The sequence below is a fragment of the Microtus pennsylvanicus genome, chromosome 10 (assembly GCF_037038515.1).
Source record: "Microtus pennsylvanicus isolate mMicPen1 chromosome 10, mMicPen1.hap1, whole genome shotgun sequence".
In the NCBI taxonomy this organism is placed as follows: Eukaryota; Metazoa; Chordata; class Mammalia; order Rodentia; family Cricetidae; genus Microtus; species Microtus pennsylvanicus.
The window spans coordinates 56,169,190-56,189,404 of NC_134588.1; the positions used below are offsets into that span (position 1 = coordinate 56,169,190).

Consider the following 20,215-nt stretch of genomic DNA (forward strand, 5'->3'; position numbering starts at 1 on the left):
ACATGGGACACAGCGATTGCTTAAAATGCTTCATTTTGATATTATTAAATAAAAGCTTTGCCCTGTATGAAGACTGTCGTATCGTAGGTAGTACTGTGGATGCTAAAGTCATTAATAAAACTGCTAAATTTCCAGTACCGCCCTCATCTTCCCACGGTGCTTACAGATATTCCTTCTTTCTCCCACTACTAGTTTTGCTTTTGGAGTATAATAGATTATTTTCCTTTGATAGGATATAATATTGTACTTTGATGAAAATTTCTCTAGCTTATAAACCATTCTTACCTTCACTTTTCCCAGTATCATCTTGAGTCCAAGCGGTTATGCAGTTTGGAAGTTCAAAGAAAAAACAATCACCAAGTCCAATGTATTATAACAAAAGGCTTTGTAGTATCTGTCTTTCATTTTATTGAAAAGAAATCATTTCTATTCTAGCACAAACAATGTATATTTTACATCATAAAGCAAGATATAATTTACATATTACATTTCTTATGAGATCTTTATTACCATATGTCATTTAAGTAGGTCATTACTTCTGGTTTAATTTAACCTGCCAAGTCCTCTACTAATTAGTCCCTTGTTTGGGAAGGGATTGTGCACAGTGATAGTTCCATGCCTTCATCTGGGTATATTGACGGAGAGCTACAGGTGAATGCCTTGAGTCTGTGGCACTGAGACACTCCTCTTGCAATTGACCTACAGGCTAGAAATCTAATCCTCCAAATCACTTGTTAAAACATATGTCTATTGAAAAAACGGATCATAAATGAACAAAATTCGTGCTGGTGTTTCAGGGATATAGCTAGATAAGTGCTCAGATAAAAATGTTGTGGTGTGTGTCCACCAGCAACAGGCATTCCTGTGATTGACTAGCATAGATTATTCTAAGAAATTCCTAGAAACTGCTGATTTGAACCATCAGATAAAGCCTCCCTCTTTCTCCTTTGAGTTTATAAGACCAGACTCTCTTGATCGCCACTGGAAATGGAGTCAGGACAAAGGCGTCGAATCACATCATTTTTCTTATATGACTCTCTGCCAAGATCCCGCCCTCCTTAGCAAAACCTTTTTGTTTCTAATTTCTGTTCCTTGCCTATAATCCAATTCTTTCAGCTTTTCTCTGCAAACTCCAAATCCCCAATGTTTATCAGTCTATTGGACTTGTACTTGCTTTTCAAATCAAAGGAGGTTTTTACAGTAAGGATGTATTGTTTCTTTGAAACTTGCTAATACACAGCAATCAATGGGATGAATACATGAATGGAAAGATTCCTTAAAAACAAATAATATGTGTTCAGCCAGAGCACATGAACTATTCTGAAGAAATGTTTAATTGTAGTTATTGAGAAGGATTCACTTCATGAGATCAAAGTACACAAAATGGTCTTCCTCCTTATTATTAAACAAAGTACAAAATCACTCCAAGTATTGTTTAGAGCAGTGGTTGTTAGACTGAAAATATGTCACCATTAACTCAGATATGCCAAGGGAAACACAAACATGAGCTCAAAGTGCATCTTATGCCCCAGATACTTTGCCTGTCACTCACATTACAAAGGTGATATATTTGGCCAAAATCAATCTGGAGCATTTTATTCACTGAGAGCTATGGTTATTAGAACTAAGCTGTTGATGAGAATATAAGTTAAAAAATATTTCTATACTTTGTGCCTTAAATTATTCTTTGGTCAAATTATGTGATTGTTGAGATATCTGAAAATATAAACCTATTTATCATTTCCAAATACAGGGCTATATGTATGTACAGCCAGATACCATTTTTTGCTAGAAAACAAAGCTTCCAGATACTATTTTAATCCATGAACACTGTATGCTCGTAAAGTCCCTTTCCTCCCATGGTTACAAAGTGCTGAACAAAGAACAAGCAAGCAAGCAAGGAAGGAAGGAATGGAGGGAGGGAGGGTGGGAGGGCGAACAAACATAGTCTTGCCACATACCCGTGAGGTACGTAAGAACTGGTAAACCCATTTTATAAACGGGTAAACTAGACACAGCATGGTAACATGGTTTGGTCAAGTCCACCAGGAAAGTTGACAAAGCTTAACCAGGAACAAAGAGAAACAAAGAAATACCTGCCCTGCCTGCCTTTCACCCTACATACTAAACCTCATTTCAAAAATACTAAAACGTAAAAGTATAATTGTCCTTAATTTGGGGGGAGGGAATTTAGAGAAAGCTTTAAGCACTTCACTAAAACATGCTACTTGTCTGCCATGTTTCTGTGGCGAGGAGAAAGAGCAGATAGCTAACTATCCCTCCTCCTTTCTGGGTATATTTTCCATGATATGTCAAATGATATAGAATTTCCACCTGAGCTTAGGCTCTAAACTCAAAATCATTTCTTATATCGTCATATAGTTCTGAATCCCACTAAAGCCCTGATGGGAGCAAGACAGCTGTTCTCAGACACTTTCCTAGCAAACTGCTCTCTGACCTCAGTGAGAATTTTGTGTCGAGTATAGAAAAGAGCAAGAGGCCACGTTAATGTATCATTACTGTGTAGATAAGGACGGCAGTGATGGTGTAAAGTTGGCTTTTGTGGTGTTTGAGAAACTGCAAACTCAAGCTTGCAATATTTTATATATATAATATATATATAAATATACACAGAATATATGTGCATCTGACCACCCCTAAGGCACCAAAGAGATAAAGGCTATGCCTTTCACAATTCAGTATTTGTTTTCCTTAAAAAAAAAAATTCTCCAAAATTTCCTACAAAAAATTCATTCCATCTCTAAAGCTAAAAAAGAGCGAGTGACAGCAATTGTTCAAAAACAACAAATATCTTTAACTTAGGATGGTTTATTGTTTGTTCAGAGGAAGGATGGTGTTGATGGTGACGCTGTAACCTAGGACTTCGAGCTTGAATCCACAGATTAGCTCTAGATCTTAGAGCTTAGCGTTCACCAGACATGGCTAACCACATCGATCAGACAGGTCAGACACAAGAACATGTGTACATTTCTTTTTCCTGAAACTGATAGAAAAACCTTACCATGACCAAGAGACATCGAGACAACAATACTGATTCTTTAGAAATACTTTGGGTTTTCAGAGTCTCCTAGAGAGACGCAGAAGGGAGCAGAGTAAGGCACTGAGGTCAAACAGGCTACTGAGAATAATCCTTCACACACATATACATAGATATGTGTCTATCTTTGGCTGCTGCAGAATATTTTATTTTCATACAATTATAGGAATGGGAGGGCTGAAGAAGCCTAACTGAAGAAGCCCGGAGTATAATTAGCAAAGCACGGATAGAAGGGAAACAAAATAAACACACACAGAAGCAAATGGTGATGGTATCCGAGAGGAAGAAGGAGCCACTGTTAACTAATTTTCATTTTGTTCCTCTCCTGCTTTTCTCTGCCATGGTCCCAATATTTTAGTCCTGGCTTTGTTTGTTTATTTGCTTTTATTTTTTCCAGCAGATGAAGAAATAACAGAACAGGATAGGTTTCTTATGCTTTTTGATTTCTTCTTAGGCCTGTTTAATATTTTTTTCCTCAGTTGACTGTTGGCACCTGGTTCCTCTGTAAACTATATTCCTTGGCCTTCAGTCTCAGGTTGGCAATGCTGTTGGCCATGTTGATACCCTGTGCAGGGCTATTGTTGGCACATGTGGCAGAATAAGTAGCCATGGCGCTGTAGGGACAAAGGAGAGAGCAGGGAGAACAACAGGCATTAGTTTCATAATTAGTTTCTTGCAGGGCTGCAAGACCATGCCCTGGGTGGATCAACTCTCAGGACAGGGGCAGGCGTTAGGGCAGACAGAGGACCTCTGGGATATTTTATAGCCCCAGCTTCCAATTAGCCTACGGTCCTTGGAGAAGGGTGGCCATCTTTTACAGGGCATTGGGGAAGCAGAGAAGAATGAGACAGGGTAGGGAGAAGTATTTGCTGCGTTGGACACAGTGAGTAATGATCTATTTCTGAGGGAAGAGGAGATTGTGCTCAAGTCAAATAGCAGCAGTTTTATCCTCTACTTAGAATGTAAGCTTTCCTACCTATCCCAAACAGCCTGTGGGATGAGTGGAGGGAAAGAGCAAGCGAGTGACACTGGATGAAAGAATTCTGTTTCTTCACTCTAGGGAACAGACCTCCATTGCAATACATTTGGGATAATTAATAACACCATAAGAAATAATGTGCTTGTAGAATCGGTTAAACAACCCAACAACACTACTCCTCTGGCATTGTGATTCATGATTCGCTGGACAATAGTAACCAACATGGTCAAATCAAGACTTTACTATCAATGGGTCTTGATTTTTACACCTTTGTAACCTTTGTAAAAATATTTGACTAGCACACACCACCTTTGGGGTGAGTCACTTTGGAAAAGCTTAAAATTTCAAAATAAACTTACCAAGTTATAATTTTACCATTCTCGATCTCAGACGTCACTGTTTCTCACTGTCTACGTTGTTGAGAAAAACATGACACTGGATTTGATTGTCATAGACTATAATTAAGACCTAGGCAAGAACTCATCAGTGGTGGGTTTCTATTCATTGCGTCTGCAGATCTCTTTTAAAGGAAAAGAAAATAGTGTTTTGATGTGGATGCAAATGATCTTTTCTCTGTGTGAAATAGTTAACGTGAGGCTTTCTGGATTAAGTACAACGCTGCTAGCTGTTTCTAATATGAGTGAAATCCCTTTCAACAGAGAGCTAAGATGAGATTCACAAATGGAATGACATGTGCTTTTCTGCCACCTGCATTCCAGGGAAATTTTGCCAGCCACACAGGACTTTGCAGTTCTGGGATGAGATGACAAGATCAGAAAGAAGGAAAACTAAAGCTAGAGGGACTCGATCGTTGGTATTTATCTGGGACAGCACAGAGTCGGGATTGAGACTCATAGTAGTCTATTTCACCTCAGATTCTAACATTCGCCAAGAAAAAAAAATGAGTTAAAGAAATATACTGAGTTTTAGATCACTTACTCATTCTATAAAACGAATCTTTTAAAAAGATGATTTCATGGGTATAAGTGAGAATGAAGTCTGCATCACAGCAAAGTGGAGAAGACTCAAGATTACAAAAAGAATTCTACATTCTTACATTCCATTTTTCTAGCTTTCCCTCTTACTGACAATTTCTGGGTAGATGGTCTTAAGCCTCCCTACCCAGGCAAGGCTGGGCTCTCCTGTAGCACCCTGCATTTTTGTTTTACTCGCTTATTTCGTGCTTAATTAAATGTTTATTTAGTATCTAGCCCTGTCATCTACATGCTGCATAGACCACCCAATCTGCTTTCATCATCACTGTGTCTTCAAGCTGAGGCTGATACCACACCCAGCACGGTGCTCAATAAACCCAATAAACCATTTTCCGGGGGGAAAAAAGCCATAGCTAGATATAGAATGATTAAACAGACCTGTGCTCCAAGACCCTGACATCTATTATGCTACTGGAGTGATCTCTAAAAAGAATCCATTTATTCTTGAGAACTCGTCCTTTCTGTAAAATCTGTTTTCTTAATGGAAGCAAAGAGTCAGAAGAATGTGGCATAAGAGGGCATCATCATTGCATAGTCCTAGATCTATAAAGAGATCTTTTCATATTAAAAATACATTAATAAAAACTTAATAAAAGAGACTGTTTTATCATTGTTCGTTCAAGAGGCAGGATAGTCCTCAGGTAAAGCAGGCTTAAATTATGAAGGCATAAAGGACAAGAACAATCCTCTGAGACAGGACAAAAGTCAAGTAGATATCATTCAGTTTCTAGATGAATTACATTCTGCTATCTAATATCCTACCAGAAATCAATGCAAACCCAAAATTTATAGTTTAAAAATTTCCAGGATATACCAAACATTCAAAGATTTAGTTGCTGCTAGATGCAGTAGCGCACACGTCTAATCCCAGCACTAGGAAGGCAGAGGCAGGTAGATATCTGAGTTTGAGGCCAGCCTGGTCACAAAATGAGATTCAGGACAGTCAGGGCTACACAGAGAAACCCTGTCTCAACAAAAACCAAACAAAAAATAAAATAAATCAAAAATAATAATTAAGAAAAGTGATAACTGGATTTAGGGGATGTTCCTAAATTATGAATTATTCATAATACAATTAGCCTTTCTCAACCATGTTTCTGCAAAAATATCAAGTCCTAAAGACAGTCTACAGTTATTAATGTTTTAAACATATGGGGCAGAGGCTGACATTACAGGATGTCTGTTAAATACAGGTTCTCTTTTAAATGCTGGGAAGAAAATTGAATTACTTCTGAATATACAAGGCTAAAACTTCATGAGAAAAAAATGACCAGTGTAAATTATAGATTGTTATGGAATGATTTTGCTTCTAGATACTTGACCCAAGTTTCTACAAGACCTGTTACCCATCCTTTGAGACTCCGGGCAACAAGATCCTACTTGTTCTTTTCTTTGGTAACGGAAAGTATTCCATTTCCTCACTGGAAGAAGGGATTAGAACTTTGGGGAGCATGTGTTAATTTTCTGAAGTTGTTGTTACTATTTTTCTGCACTGTTTACTATAGTGTTGGTATCAATTCTGCTATATCACAACATTTGGCTGCAATTATTTTGTATTTTACTATCTATATCACATCTGATGTTCTAGCCTGGGTACTCTCTGTGGTAACACATCTCTGAGAAGTCCAGAGTTTCTCTCTTAGGTAGGTTGACAGTCAGTGATATGAATTGATCCACTTTTTCACACAAACCAATGAAAAAGAATTAGGATAGTATCTTGCACAAGAGAGTGACTTTCCCACCAAGGCATTCAAGAGGCAGCCTGCACTGGCACAGCAGAAACAGAGTCCTTTTGCATTCTGTAGTCCTGCAACGGTGAGAGTGACATTCTAGCAGTGATTCCGTGGCTATAGTCTATGAAGTTCCTCAGGTTACAGGGCCAGAAGTTGAGAAAGCATTTGATATTAGCAAATGACATTTGCATTTCCTTGGAAGTTTGGTGATAGCAGTTTCACTTGATAAATGCTTAAGAAAGTCACTAATTTTCAAAGACTGAACAAACTTAGTATTGCAGCATTTGTGAGTTGAATATGTTGACTATAAAGAAGAGACACCATCTCCACTCTACCTCTTAACAAGTGCCTATGATATATAATTCCACAAATCGGAATTTCAGTCATACTTTATATATTTCACTCTGGTGCTGGACATGGGTCTATTTTTACAGCTCAAGCTAAATGTGCAGTATCGGCAAGCACTAGGTAGCCTTTTGACTTAACTCATGAAAAACAGGCTCATTATCGGTCAGAAAAGAGAGAATTAACTACTAGTGTCCCAAGAGATGCTTAGTCATGCTTTAAACAGCATTGGAAGGTGGAAGGCTTGCTTGCTTAAGTGACTGCAGATGCAGGAGAGCCCTGAATGGCTGCCAAGCTGAGAGAGAGAGAGAGAGAGAGAGAGAGAGAGAGAGAGAGAGAGAGAGAGACCTTAAATATCTTCCCACCAGAAAGGCACTAGGGTAGTTAATTGATTTCAACCAATAAATGGGACATCCAGTCCATGTAAAATTACCACCTGTTCCTACACAGAACGAAACTTCCTGGAATTAACAAAAAATAAAAGCAAAAACAGAAAACAAACAAAACAAAGGACACGAACTCAGGAAGGTGTATCAGGACAACCACCAAGAGCTCCGTCAACTGACAGACATCCAAGTGCTTAGTCTCCCGCTGGGTAAAAATCCCTCATTCCTGGAAGCAGGGAGCACATAGCAGTTTAGAGTTCTGGACCGAATTTGAAAAGGTTGGCTAATGTACCATTTCTGATGAAGTTTTAACAGAGCTTCTTTTATCAGTTACCAAGAAACTGCACTGCCAAATAAAGCCCATGGAGACCTTAGGGATGAGAAAGAAATGCTTGCCTTCCATCTGCTGACTCATCGAGTCTGCAGTGGGGCTTCACAGAGCTGACACATTTTGGGATGCATGAGGCTTTCCACTTCCTTATTTGGAGATTCCAAGCAGATGCGACCCAGGAGCATGCTAACCCCACTAGCAAGGTTAGATAATTGTTTCCTCTGGAGACAGTTCTCTTAGGACCATTTCTACCCTCTCTGAAAGGTGGATTTTAAGGAAGACTGAGTGGAAATAAGGGCCACTACCAAGGACATCTAGCAAATACTCTGAAGGATTTGACATCTAATCACCCAGCCCTATAAATCACAAAACAAGTGAGGAGAAACTTTAATGCTTGGCTTGATCTTTAATGCTCTCTCTGGCCAGCCTTTTTGAATAAGGGATGACAAACTGCTCAAAACATCACCCTAACAATGATTATGACAGTCGAAGAACCATGTGAATAGTCCTTTGCATCCAGGTTTCCTCCCGCTCTAGACAGTCTTTCACAAGCTCCAGTTAGTAGTTTTCTGAACCCTGAAATACAGACGTTGGAGGCTCTCTCTTTGACCTGTTCTTTTGCGAAGGCAAGAACAGTATAAGTTTTTCGTATAAGACAAGTAACTTTCAGTTTCCCTAGGGAAATTCGCTTCTAAAGTAAGATCCCCTGCATCCTCCGGAGTTGCCCCTATGTAACTGAAATCACCATTTCCTGCTTCTGCTTGAAATTTAGAGTTTGAGTTTTAAAATACATTCTCAGTTTCTCCAATTGGACACGAGGGACCACATTTCATCGGTAAGGCTTTAGTTTCCATTGTACATTCTGTGATCCCTCTGCAATGCTCAACTTCTCTTTCTAGCAACACCTTCCTACCGCCTCCAGAACTTCTGCTCTTCCCCCTTTCAATATTGAATATGCCATATTGTGTATTCCTAGATTCTCAACTCCCTTGTGAGACATACAATTGGAAAATCCTGTCTAGTTCAAGTTTTCAATATGAAGTTACATAATAAATCAGCTACAGCATTGGCCAGAAGCAGGACAATGTAGTCTGACCCCTGGCTCATACTCTGGGTAACTAAAGCCTCCCTCGTCAAAGTCCGTCAGATATGACCATCATGGGAATTACTTTAGAGCGGAACAACAGAGAGATGTAGCATCTCACCCCACTCTAGACTTGCTGGATTAGGGTCTTCACAGGCACTGATCCCGGAACATAACCATAGCTCTAAACTGTCATGCTCCCTTAGAGGCATGCTTTCTTATAGTTCTGTCTCCTAATTTCCCACTTGGGGAAGCTCCACTGTTCATATTTCTAAGACATCAGCCCCCAGTTTCTTTAAAAAAAAAACCTAATTCCCCCTTAATTCCTACCCCAATAAGCCACCCTCATGCCCATCTGACAAGTTACCTTTTCAGTGTCTTCCGTTAGAATCCGTTATGAAGCCCCTCGTGTAAACAACATCTTGGGAGGGACGAGGATCTATTTTTGAAAGTGTGAAAGGGGAGAAATGAGCCAAATGCGTTGAGCAGAAGTCAGCAGCACCATGACCAAGACAACTGAGGGGAGGGGCACTGTACAAGAGTCATCGGCCTTTCTCTCCCTTGCCACTAGGTTCACGTCCAACCCTCCCTCTGTAAATGGTACTGCAGACCAGTACTAGAGAGCCAAGCCCTTCTCAAGCTACCTCTCAGGGGAACAAAGGTGTCTGGGAAGGGTTTCTTGGCTACTTCGTCTCAAAGAATTGCATAGGGTTTGGTTGATTTTTGCTACCCAAAAGGCATACCCGGGAGAACTGTAAGGTTAGTGAGTCTTGGTGATTTTTGTGCTTGTGTACATTCTTATAATTTGCTTAAAGAAAATAATTCTTTGCTAAGAAGTGGGTTTATGTCCCAAAGACAAGCTTGCTTCAGTGAGCTACAGGTAAATAAATGACAACTGCTACCAGGAAAGTAGTCTCCAGGTTAGGAAATCCTTTGCTCCCTCTGGTACCTCGGTTGCCTGTCTGACATCATCACCTAGTGTACTCAAGAGAATGAATGAGGTCATACTGAGCTATAATTAGAGTGGACCTCATGTCTTTGTTTGCCAGGGACAGTCCTGGTTCGTGCCCTTTGTCCTAATGTAATTATTAATATTCAAAAACCTTCCCAGTCCATATGATATGTTATATGATCTTTACACTCAACAGCAGCGATATCAGCAAAAACAGGGGGAAGGGGTTTGGTTATTTTCCAGCCTGTGATTCTGACTGTAGGCAAAAAGCTGTTTCTATGGTTTGGTTTCCTGTTCTTCTTCCAGAGATGAGCTGTGGGAGTCGAAAAACCATTCTCTCTACTCACTGTCTCCGTGTTTCATGATCTAACCACATAGGCCACCCCACTGGAATGCCCATACCCCAGATAGAGACCCCAGCTGCAGACATGTTTTGCTGATCAAGAAAGAGTCACGAACCAAGAAGGACCACTGAGATGGTTTTCCAGTCTTACACTTTGTAGCACTTCCAATACAATGCATGTGAAATTTGAATAGAATAGACTGTCCAGACATCTCTATGTGCTAGACAGAAACAGGGCCGATAAGTACTGTTCTAACTCTTCTTACTTAAAACTAGCGAGGTGTTCAGTTTCCTCTTGTTTTGTACCAAGGCAAGGACAGAGCTATCACACAGGAGTGCGCTAAAGGTTAACCAAGAGAAAACGCCTTTTAATGAGGATCACATGTAAGGCAACTAGCTTGACATAAGGTACCAATAGCAACAACAACTATCATTTCCTTTGCTTGCCATTATTTGTTTTTCTTTTATATTTCCTTAAGAACAATTATGTTTCCTAGCAAGGTTCAAAATGTAAAATCATAATATATTTGATTCTAAACATAGTCAAAAATCCCCATGTAACAGAATATCCTTTGCTACTTCCAGAAATTAACCAAATTATAAACACTTCAGTCAACATTAAGTCAAAGAAACATATCATTCAATAAACTGTTGCCTAAACCTTTGCTTTTCTACTTATAATGGATATTAATTTATTCTTCACACAAAATATGAACAATCAGCTTCTGCATCACTTTGCTTAGTTGTTTTTTTACAAACACTGTACGTAGAGAAATAAATGCAATACCATGAAATGAGTAAGAGGAACTAGGTTATACAGTCTTAAGTCAAAAAGAGCACGATACAAAAAATATGTACACTAATATTATCTCTATATAAAATATTGAACTCTAGTCATAAAATGAACTGATTATGTCAAGATGTTGAAATTATGGGTTGATTTTGGAAATGTAGCTAAAATTTCTATAACTTCTCAACTAAAATAGAACATTTCCCAAAAGGCACATGCAAATTGCCATGTTACTAGCTTTGTGTTGGATACAGACACTGGGTCTTGTCTCTCTTTGGTCTAATGTGATGCTAGTTCAGGACGGATTTCATCTGTGTAGTGTGCTGCGTTCAGCTCCATGGGAAGGGACCACATGGCAGCCATGTGGATTTTTGATAGCTGGGGGTAAAAATCCCGAGGAAGACATAGGCAGAAAGAGGAACAATGCTTCCTGGTTGCAACCAAATTCAAATCAGAGATCTCAATGCAGCAGACCCCTAATTTAACCCAGATTCCAAGCCGCTTGCTGAATCTGTAGACTATCGGTTGTTGTAGAGAGAATAGGCCTTTCATTTATTTAAAATATTAAAGAATATTTAAGCAATCTTAAAAATGTGTTTTTAGTAAGTTCCATGGGAGAAGCATCTAAATTTTAAGTAAGAAGCATAGACATGGCAGACCTTTCAAAGTCAGTCAGGGTGGGGGCGGGGAAGAGCCAGGACAGGAAAAGTCCCTCTTATTCTTCTGGACATGGGATATTTATCATTGAGATCAGAGCTACTTCAGGTTAATAAATGTCCCAAAACTCCCAAATACTTTTATGGCATTTTTCTGAAGAAATTATTTGAACTGGAAAGACCATTTAGGTGAGGCTTTGGGATTTAAGGACGTCTACCAACTGTGGGAAAGTTCTCGTGTTTGCCCAGTGTGCATTTCCCATTTTTAGCTGGGCCCCATCTCCTGTAACCAGTTTCAAACCCCTCCTTAGGTCACCAATTAGCTTGAAGAACGAAAAGATAAACAAGTGTCATTTAATAGAAAAACAAACGTGCATAGCTCCATAGACATCAGCCAGACAAAACAGATAGCCTTGGCCTGGTGGTGTCTCCCACAAGCCTGATCATATGCTAAGGATAGGAACCCTAGGTGTGACTGCGTCAGCCTGTGCTTTCTGAATACGCTGGATGGAGGGTAGAAGTCTCCAAACAGAGACTGAAACAGCCCTCTCTTATTTTCTGCTTCAAACAAGTAATTCTTTTTTAATATAAAGGTTTAGTGTGTTGTTGTTTTTTCTGTGAGAGAGAGAGAGAGAGAGAGAGAGAGAGAGAGAGAGAGAGAGCGAGCGAGCGCCTTATCATGGGGGGGGGGGGGAGAAAACAGTGGAATACATAAGAATAACAAATAGAATAGGAAGGTATTTGTGGATCGTAAGAAAGCCTTACCCACTAACAAAGAACTAGGGTCCCTCTCCTCCCTCTTCTCCCTCCCTCCTTCTGTCGCTCCCTCTGTCCCTCCATCCTTCCTTTCCTTTTAACTCAAAATCAGTTTTATTGTGGCGTGCCTTTAGTCCTACACTTGGAACATTAGATACTGATTCCCTGCGTGACCGTAATACGGTGAATGTGTCTTAAATGGATTCATTTTTTTCCAGCATGGTTCCAAGAGGGGCACTGGATACAGTTTACAAAGAATCTGTTCTTTAATATTCTTTCCCAGTTTTGCAACCTCGGCAAGAATTCCTGAGTCCAAGAGGAGATTGCTGATGGCCGCCCCTCTCTCTTCTGCCCCAAACCCTGCTCCTGGGGCAACTAGCAATCTCCTTTAAAAAAAAATGTAGGGATGCCAGCAAGTTGAATGTCTCTGAAGAGGTTAACCCAGTAAGGAATGTCAGCTGGCTGCCAAAGCAGCCTTGAGAGTGGTGGATGACTGAGAAGCATGTGGAGTTGGAGCAAGGGAGAGTGGGCCAGTCATTCACCTGTACGGAGAGGCTGTCCCCCAGGAGAGATAATCGGTGGGTCTAGGAGCAGGACGAGGTACAATGGGCTGTTCCACCGCGGTCACATCTCCTGAGTAGGACTTGAGGAGAGAAGCGTTTTTATTGGCCAGCATGGCTCTCTCGTTCCGGCGGAACTTGGCCCTTCGGTTCTGAAACCACACCTGGAAGATGGTTGGGAGGGGAGAAAGATATAAGGAGGGAAAGGAAGAACAAAGATAAATAGGTTATATGAGTGCAGTTTTGGCTGATTTTTGCTATGTAATGCCATCCCAAGAAAGACACAGGATGGGTCTGGAACCTTTCCTAAAAGAACAGAAATACTGCAGTGTAATCCTCCCCATGGGTTGTGCATTCAGAGTTAAACCTCTGTCTGTGGAGCACTTCAGGGGTAGAGCTTAACATGGATAAAGCCCCATTTTAATGCCTCTCACTATAGCACCATGAAATACCTCTGGTAATTAAGAATCCAGAGATGGGATCTATGAATAATAGACAAGACCACAAAATGTAGGCTCTAAACTCTGCTCTAGTTATAATCAATACAATGAGGATTTAAGTAGATGCTGGCAATGGATACAATGGCTTTTTCTAAGGACATTTTTAAAATTCTTCAAAATAGAATTTTTCATCTGCCTCCACTGTTTTTATAATTTAAAGAAAACCATTTATCTCCCCACACCTTCTGGCAAGGATTAAGAAGGAACTCATTCATATAAGAAGTGAAGGAAAACCCATCAGAGAGTGAGGCTGCAAGAGAAGAAAAAGAACCACCAGAGAGTGCTCAGTAGATTGGTGACCTTTATGGAAGTCAAATGGTGACCCCAGAGACCAAGACTAATGGAGGACAGATGTTCTGGGGTTTCCCTCTCCCTTCAAGGGTGATTTCTACACTGACTCCTGGCTATAAGGTTCTAGCACTTCTAAAATATTGAACCAAACAGGAAAAACCTATTTACATTCTATAAGGAAATTCCCAGAAGCAAAACACAGCCACTAGCCCTGAGGATTCAGTCGGAGGACATTTATTTGAACATCTCAAGGAACACGGGCAGCCCTGACAGCTTCTGCGATAGCTAATAATAAACGCATTGCTTATTAAATTGCTGCCAGAACTAGTAACTTACACTGGGCCTACTACACTGCTTCTACTTAGCATGACAGTTCTCCATGTTGGGTTTTTATCATTGCTACTTTAAAGTTAAGGGACATGTCCAGTGAGATTTCAATTCTGAAGGTCACACAAACAATAACTGGCTGATCATTTTACTTAAGGATGTCTGAGCCATGACCACAAAATTCTCTTATACTGCAATAGAATTTTATCCTTCGTTGATATTCATTCAAGGACTCTGTAGGGAGCGCTCACTGGCGTGCAGTCCTTGTACCCAATAATGGGAAGAAAGAGATGAAGAAGACTGCTTTCAAGTAGCCCAAAATTTATTAAAGGAGGATGTGGAAGTGTATCTGAAATAATGCAAAACAAATATTTTAGTCAAGTTATAGAAAGTATGACAGTGTATTGGAACAAACCACTCTAGGGGGCGGCATTTACCCAAAATACCATGTGACTATTGCCCCCACAATGGAAGTGTGTAGCATGTGGGACCTGAGTGGAAATCAGCGAAGGTGAGATTAGGCATCTTCTCCATACCTTCCCAGTCCTCAGATCTTTCATTTTAATATGAGTAACACATCGCTGTCAGAGTTAGCACTCTAAATGTAAAGATAAATGTGCCTGGCTTGAAACCTTCTACTGCCTTCCGACTGAAGAACAGAATAAAAATTTCTTAACAAACACTATTCAAGAATTACCACTTTGATTATCATAAAGCCACGTTATTTCTAGTGGGTCTTAGGCTCGGGGCTACCAGAGGACTCCCAAATGCAGTGGGTGACTGTCCACTTACACACAGCTACACAAGACATTTCCTCTCTTGGCAGCATTCTTTGTCTCCATCCAGTATGAAATGTAAGATCTGATTGTAACATTGCTTCCTCCGTGAAGTGTAGAGAAAGGCATAGACTTTAAGGTCTAAGAGAACTGGATACAAGCTATTTGAGACTAAGGATTTACCATTGAGCTGCTATTTAATGTGTCTATTACTTCGTTTCATAGTTGATTAGAAACGACTGACTTGTTACAAATAGTTATGAGCTGGGGCTCAGTGTAAAGTTAATAAGGGCATAGTCCCTCCATTTTCCTTGGGTAGAGCAGATCATTCTTTCTTCTACTCTATCAACAATTCTTGCAGAATACTTTACTGTGGGGATTATATCATGATGGCATCATTTGAAGGTCTGATCATCTTTTCCCTCTGGTTCAGACTGTGGCATCCTTAAGAAGAGGACAGGGTCTTATTTATCACCAACAAAACAAATCAGGTCAAAAAGTCCACCGTTGATCCAAAAGCATTTGAGGAAAGGGAGGAAAATAAATTTTGCAAAGCTGAATAAAGCTTATGATAAAGACAAGAGGACTCTATCGCCCAGTGAGGTGAGTTGACTCACAGATACCTCAATACAGTAGCTGCCATGTTATGACAAATGCCCCGAATAGAGAGTCCCAGAGTTAGGAGACTGGTTTGACCTGGGAAAGCCTACCACTTTATGGAGAAATAGTGAAGTCACAGAGGAACAACTCTGTGCCATTTGCCTAGGAAGCATTCGTAGCAGTGGAAGGCATCGGTTTGCAGTCCAGTGGGAAGGGAAGGGGAAGAGTTAGATGGTAGACATTCAGGAGGTACATGGATGACATTCCCCTGTCTCCGCCACGATGGGTGTGTATATGTGTGCATATACGTATGGATATGCATGGTATTCAACTCTTGCACCTGGACAAGATAATCTCCCAACGCAAAAGTTACCCTTCCGCATTTTTAAAACAATTTTCACCATTGTACTGTCTATGGTTCTTTTTCAAATTTGAAACACTATCACAAAATGATGCTCTAAGATAGTAGGGGCTGATACTTGATTTAATTTTTTACATACAACATATTTCGATGATATTCTTTCTCATCTCCCAGCTCCTCCCAGGTCCTCCCTACCTCCTTACCTTCCCAACCTTGTGCTCTCTGTTTCTCTGTCCCTCTGTCTCTTTGTCTCTCTCCCTCTCTGTCTCTTTCTCTCAAATAAATAAATAAATAAAACAAAGGTCAAAACAAAAATATGTGAAAAAAGACAAAACAAAGAGAAGAGCATATTTTGAGTGTGCATGTAAATGTGTGTGTGTGAATGTGTGTGTGCGAATGCATGTGTGTGTGTGTGTGCATGTGAATGTGTGTGAATGTGTATGTGTGTTTGTGAATGCGTGTGTGTGCATGTGAATGCGTGTATGTTGCTCATTTAAGTTCTTTTATTTCACTGCAGGCTGAGTTTGGGGAAATAGGAGACATAGAGGATTAGGAAAGTGGAGGGAATTCACAGCCATGTGTGAAAAGCAGCCCAGGGTGGTGTAGTTCTGTGAGGATAATGGGATGGAGAGAACAGGACTCTGATGCCACTATGGTACGCTCGTGGGTCCTGACTGCCAACACAGGGGTGAATCTGCAACATTCTGTTTCAGTTTCCTCTGGACCACAGAAGAAAGATATCTTTCCTTGCATCATTGGGCTGCAATTCTTTCTTGTGTCATGGGGAGAATGTTAAGGTGGGGTCCCTGTCTCCCCATGTGGAAAATCTTCCCACACTCCTCTTCCAACTGAAGGGGTCACCAATACTCTACCTTCCCATTATTTGTTTTATTTTCTAGAGACATTGAAGACTAAAATAAGCTATCTACTTTGAGTGTGCTTCTAACCTAATTTCTCAATATCCATCTCCACTCTTTATCACCATCCATAAACATGAGTGCTTGGAACAAGGTGCGGGAAGGTTTGTACATTCTCCCATGCTGGAGGGGAAAGCTCAGGTGAGAGAGAGTTCATGTCTCAGGTATGGCCACTCTAGAGCTCAAATTGAAAACCGGGGATGTAGAGGCAAGTGCTTAAGAGGACGGCGTAAAAAAACACTAAAGTATAAGGTTCACAACAATGGGGAAGAGATAACCCTCCATACAGCATACTCTACACTTCCTGAAGGCCTTCTATTTGATTATTAAAACATATCATTCAACCCAAAGAAACATAATAAAGATATGAAGCCTCTTGTCATACTTCATATATACAACTCTTGTCAGTACCAGCTCCAGTCCCAAACCTACAACTTGTATTCATAGGCAGAGATGGGTCACTATGGAGGGAACACTTGGTGGCTGCCACTCAAAGCATGAGTTACCTGCACTCTGGCCTCAGTGAGGTTCACCCGACGCGCAAGATCTTCTCGTACAAAAGCATCCGGGTAATGTGTTCGCTCGAAGACACGCTCCAAGGCCTGAAGCTGGCTGCTGTTGAAGGTTGTTCTGTTTCTCCGTTGCTTTCTCTTCTTCTTCTCCTCTGAGTTAAGTTGATCATCTGGAACGGAATTGATTGGTGATAAGGAATGGATACCGCTCCAGAGGTCCCAGACACCCTATATTTACCATCATCTCTAACAAGAGATGCTTCTTCTGCTCACATTCCTAGCAAAGTGCTAGAGCCAAATGCTATTTTTATTATCCAAATCCTGGCAAGGACCAAGAGTCTTCCTCAGTTCTGGTGTCTCATTGCATCTATATGTAAGATTCGACCTCAGATGGTTGCCCAAAGAATATTACTCGCATGCTCTTCAAAACCTGTTATGTAAAAGAGGGCTAAAGAAAAAAAATCTTATGCTTGTCTCCTTATTTCACTAGAGATGGAGAAATAAAAGTCGATTACATGATACCTTATTTTCTTACACAAAATGATGCTCATTCATACAGTTTCATCGCCAGTTACACCAGCCCCCTCCTGGCTCCTCTCTGAAGCACAGACCTAAGGTCAAAAGTGCACATTTATAGCAAAGAAACTGTCCAAACACAACCAGAGCGATTTCCATTTTAACATGATTTCTCTTGGAAGCAGTGATTCAAAACATTATTTATTAAAACTCCATGCTCTTTCCCGGGAAGGTGTCAGCTTAGATCAAGTTTAGTGTCAGGCCCAATACCAGGAACCTAAGCAACCATTAACTTGGGGCTCACCCTGAGAAAATACAAGAATAGGATGTCGTTCCCTGAAACATTCTGCCCTGAGTAATAGGGTCCTGAGGACTGGGGGAATCTTTTGATAATTACATCCCTGAATTTTTACCTACTGGGGTCTGTCTGGGGTTTGCTCTGAATTATCCCAAAGCCATCTTGGTTTGCTAATCATTCCAAGAGCAGCATGCTCCCATTAGAGAATAACTTGGGCTTTGGCCTGAACCCCTACCCAGCCCCAGAATAAGAATGATTGACTGTGGAAGCCGAGTGGTTGACCAACTGTGCTAATACCACCATCAACCCATTGCTCAGACACTTGAACTTTCCAGAGCCTCTGTGGCGCATCTTATACACATTCCTCTACAGCCCACATTGTCCACTAGCTTCTCACTCAGAGAGGCTCAGCCTAAAGAAAAGTACAAGGAGTAAAGATGATGGGAAAGGAGAAGTTGTGCATTTGCTCCATCCTCAACAAAAAAAAAAAAAAAGGAGCTCTCAGCTCTTTGTTTTGAGCACATCTAATCTTGATTTTCTGTGACTAAACGCATAGCACTCTCAACAGAGCTGCGAGCAAGACTCAAGATGTCTTATTGACATTCAGCTCAGCTGTGATATTATTGTTACCACATTAGAGCCTGTTTCTAGATTCATGGTTGGGTTCAAAGTGCAGGTTAGACTGAAGAGTCCTGCAGGGCGGACATCTAGGCCCCTGATGGCTGAGACGGCTACTTCAACCTCTGAGACTCCTTCCCCCTCACACTCCTTCAGGACTTGGAATAGACACTGTTTATTGTCCTTGGTATTTAAAGACCTGGATACAATAAACATTGGCTGAATTTTTTTTCCGTGGCAAACATGAAACTTCTCTTGTCTTCAAAAGTGTTTCTATAGAAAAAAATGTGGAAGGTCTTGCTCAGTTTCTCTAAGAGATTGCCGGCCACTCTTCCCTGACTGGTCTGTGAGCTCCATTAATCCTCTCTGTTTCTGATATTTCTGGCTCCTTGATGGAGCTCCCGTCACACTCTACTGAGACTCTCAAGTTGGTTATATTTTGATGATGCCTTATTTGAGTCCTAATTGCTAAGGTCTTTCCAGGCCTAGAACATGCAGTTAACATGGTTGGCACTATTTACCTAGTTGGTAAATGTAGCCCATGATAGCAGTACGACTGTGATTCAAACGCATAGGACAGAACGTTTTGTAGCCATTCTCTTGTATGTACAATCTCTTCCCTGCTCAACTGTTTGAAAACATTTGTATTGTTCTCATTGTGTCCCACCCCCACTCCCATCTCTTGTCCACAGTTCCATATGCCTAGCTCTTCGGTGTCTCTAGGTCTTCAGGGACTTTGAGAAAGTACCTTGTCATGAAATTTCACATTTCCATTCAACATGACTCTGCAAAAAGTCCTCAGCTTCTATTCTCTTCTAAATCTGAGACCAATCAGACCTCAAGCTAATATTTTTTGTTGTATAAAGAAAACTCCTGATTAAGTAAATACTCTGATTTTTCTTCACTGAAGGAAATTCTTTCTCCTGTATAAACACGAGCTCCAAATCCTTTGTTCTGTTTTGCAATCCTGTTTCTCCTTGTACCGCCAAGCTCTGATCAAGATCAAGAGTATTTTCTGTCTTATTCCTAGTGCCGCAACCTGCCACATAATCACTCGGTAGTTCTTTGAAATCTCCCACCGTTCATTGACATTCTACTGACTGTCCACTATAAAACCACCAACTCCCCTGCTGTGGGAGTAAGGGAAATGGAGGATTACAGTTTATGACAGGGAATAAATAGCTCCATGATCTGAAGGGATTCCAGCAAGAGTTTCCCAGTGAATGTACTTGTTGTTTTAACAAATGAAAACATGGGTTCAGATCATGTTGAAGGTGAGAAAAGACATGCAAATAACAAGGGTCCCGGGAGGCTGGCTCTGGCAAATGTCCTTCAAAGCCCCAGTCAAATGGAAAGAGACAAGGACTGGGCAGCAGAGACAGCATGCACAGCAGCTTTTGGGCTCATCTGTCTTTGCTCAGTATTCACAGCCCGAGGGGTTCCCCTACCGTGGAAGAACAGGCCCTCACACAATATCTTCAACAGCAAGAGAGGATAAGTAAACACTGGCGAAGTTTACAAATTCAGGGTA

At 40.7% G+C, this 20,215-nt stretch overlaps 1 protein-coding gene across 4 annotated transcripts in view; it reads right to left on the bottom strand.

Moving 5' to 3' along the window:
- Positions 1 to 368: 368 nt before the first annotated feature.
- The window catches only part of Prrx1 (paired related homeobox 1), a 65,994-nt gene continuing 46,147 nt past the window's right edge, over positions 369 to 20,215 (bottom strand). For 3 of the 4 annotated variants that reach the window (XM_075988436.1, XM_075988439.1, XM_075988438.1), the window contains 3 exons: positions 17,247 to 17,422; positions 12,951 to 13,132; positions 369 to 3,672 (listed from right to left, as the gene is read on the bottom strand). In XM_075988436.1, coding sequence (XP_075844551.1) covers positions 3,534 to 3,672; positions 12,951 to 13,132; positions 17,247 to 17,422 — 497 coding nt within the window. In that variant the 3' untranslated portion in view covers positions 369 to 3,533. Of the gene's footprint in view, positions 3,673 to 9,278; positions 9,351 to 12,950; positions 13,133 to 17,246; positions 17,423 to 20,215 lie in introns of all 4 variants that reach the window. The other variant, XM_075988437.1, reaches the window with a different exon arrangement.